The sequence below is a fragment of the Procambarus clarkii genome, chromosome 27 (assembly GCF_040958095.1).
Source record: "Procambarus clarkii isolate CNS0578487 chromosome 27, FALCON_Pclarkii_2.0, whole genome shotgun sequence".
Taxonomy (NCBI): Eukaryota; Metazoa; Arthropoda; class Malacostraca; order Decapoda; family Cambaridae; genus Procambarus; species Procambarus clarkii.
Window position 1 is genome coordinate 21,386,076 of NC_091176.1, and position 2,377 is coordinate 21,388,452.

Sequence of the window (2,377 nt, forward strand, 5' to 3'; positions counted from 1 at the left end):
CTCCAGCTTTCCCTCAGGCAATCTGTACAGCTGGCACAGCTTGCCCTACCCTCCTCTTCCTTAAGCGGGAGGCACTAGCTTCCCGTACCCACCTAGCCAGATTCACGAAGCAGTCACGCAAGTACTGTCCAACCTGTACATCTTTTCTCAATCTTTGGAGGCTTTGTTTACAATTATTAAACAGTTAATTAGCTCCGAAGCACCAGGAGGCTGTTTATAACAATAACAACAGTTGATTGGCAAGTTTTCATGCTTGTAAACTGTTTAATAAATGTAACAAAAGCCGTGAAAGATTGAGAAAAGATGTTTACTTTCGTAAGTACTTGCGGAACTGCTTCGTGAATCTGGCCCCTGGACACTATCTAACTCCAGTGGCCACCATTATTCACCTCACTGACTGGTGGATCCCCAGCACAAGCTGCGGTTGCAGTCACGACGTATCCGCTGCCCTGGCTCAGCTAAAGCCTTTGACACACTCTCACGCTTGCATAATTTTTGTTGATATTTAGTTTTGGATTCGTTGAGCGAGTGTGCCACTCTGGGACTGGCACTGCGTGTCCTGCAGGGATCAATCTGCGGATATTCATCTCCTTATTGGTATAAAACCTGAGTGATCCTCGTCTGCCTCACGATAGTCCTTCTCCCAACCATTTCCTTCGACTCGTGTTTCTAGGAGTGTTTAACTCCATGCTAATTTTACATTTATTATTCGCAAGAGTTCTTTATCAGAAATCTAAATTTACTGAACCATTTCGCTTATCAATGACATTTCGCATCACTGAAGCAGTTCACAGGCACGAAGCTCTAAAAAAAATGAAACTCAATTTTACATTTCAAAATTTTACAATTTGTCTTCATACTGAACACACATTTTTGGGGAGCATGGACCGAAGGAGTCTCGCTCGCTCTGATATTGCTAACTTTCATATGCATCTTGCATATTGAAGAAGAGTTTACAGTATATCTTCATATCAACACATATTGCAAATACATCTTGAATATGTCGAGTAAACTTTGCAAATTTACACAACTTAAACATTCTCCGTAGAGAGGAACCTTCGCATTTCGTCCTAGCTGTTGGGTGAAACTGGCAAACACCTCTCAGCTTAGCTCCTGTGATTACCTCACTCCCAGCACCGCTACGACCCTCAGGTCTCCCAGCGCCGCTACAACCCTCAGGTCTCCCAGCGCCTCTACGACCCTCAGGTCTCCCAACGCCGCTACAACCCTCAGGTCTCCCAGCGCCTCTACGACCATCAGGTCTCCCAGCGCCGCTACGACCCTCAGGTCTCCCAGCGCCGCTACGACCCTCAGGTCTCCCAGCGCCGCTACAACCCTCAGGTCTCCCAGCGCCTCTACGACCATCAGGTCTCCCAGCGCCGCTACGACCCTCAGGTCTCCCAGCGCCGCTACGACCATCAGGTCTCCCAGCGCCGCTACGACCCTCAGGTCTCCCAGCGCCGCTACGACCATCAGGTCTCCCAGCGCCGCTACGACCCTCAGGTCTCCCAGCGCCGCAACGACCCTCAGGTCTCCCAGCGCCGCTACGACCCTCAGGTCTACCAGCAAGAATCCTAAATCAAATAAATCTTCCGGGTCAATCTAGGTTTTTGGGAGAGTCAGGAAAAGTACAAGGAAGATCTCAGTGTTCCACTGAGAGGATAACGTTGTACTCACAGGTGTAGGACAGCCAGCACCACACTGACAGGTGTAGGGCTGCCTAACACCACACTGACAGGTGTAGGACTGCTAACACCACACTGACAGGTGTTGGGCTGCTAACACCACACTGACAGGTGTAGGACTGCTAACACCACACTGACAGGTGTAGGACTGCTAGCACCAAACTGACAGGTGTAGGGCTGCTAACACCACACTGACAGGTGTAGGGCTGCTAACACCACACTGACAGGTGTAGGACTCCTAGTACCACACTGACAGGTGTAGGGCTGCTAACACCACACTGACAGGTGTAGGGCTGCCAAACACCACACTAACAGATGTAGGACTGCTAACACGACACTAACAGTTCTGCAATTAGATAAGCTCAAGGGTCCTAGGCATACCTAATAACTTGTTAAGCACATGGTGAAGAGAATCCTACAAATGGTCAATGAACAGTTGGTATATTTATGTGGAGAAAAAGCTATTAGCTTAGTGAGAAACAGTCGTTACATGGTTTTCCACACATACACCCATGACTCCAGAGCCTTCGATAATTCCTGCGGATTGATTAGTTGGAATTATCACATAAACAATGTTATTTTGAAAATAATAATGCAGCTATTAGTTAAAAATATCACTTAAAGCATGATATCCAAACCCACACGTCTGTAAATGCAGAAACGACGATTTTGTTTAATTTCTGATGCGTGGT

General features: G+C 47.6%; 1 protein-coding gene across 1 annotated transcript; it reads left to right on the top strand.

Moving 5' to 3' along the window:
* Positions 1-303: 303 nt before the first annotated feature.
* Positions 304-1,578, top strand: LOC138369191 (uncharacterized protein DDB_G0290301-like). The gene is made up of 2 exons (XM_069332130.1): positions 304-315; positions 1,135-1,578. The coding sequence occupies exons 1-2, from the start codon at positions 304-306 to the stop codon at positions 1,576-1,578; spliced, it is 456 nt and encodes a 151-aa protein (XP_069188231.1).
* Positions 1,579-2,377: the final 799 nt, after the last annotated feature.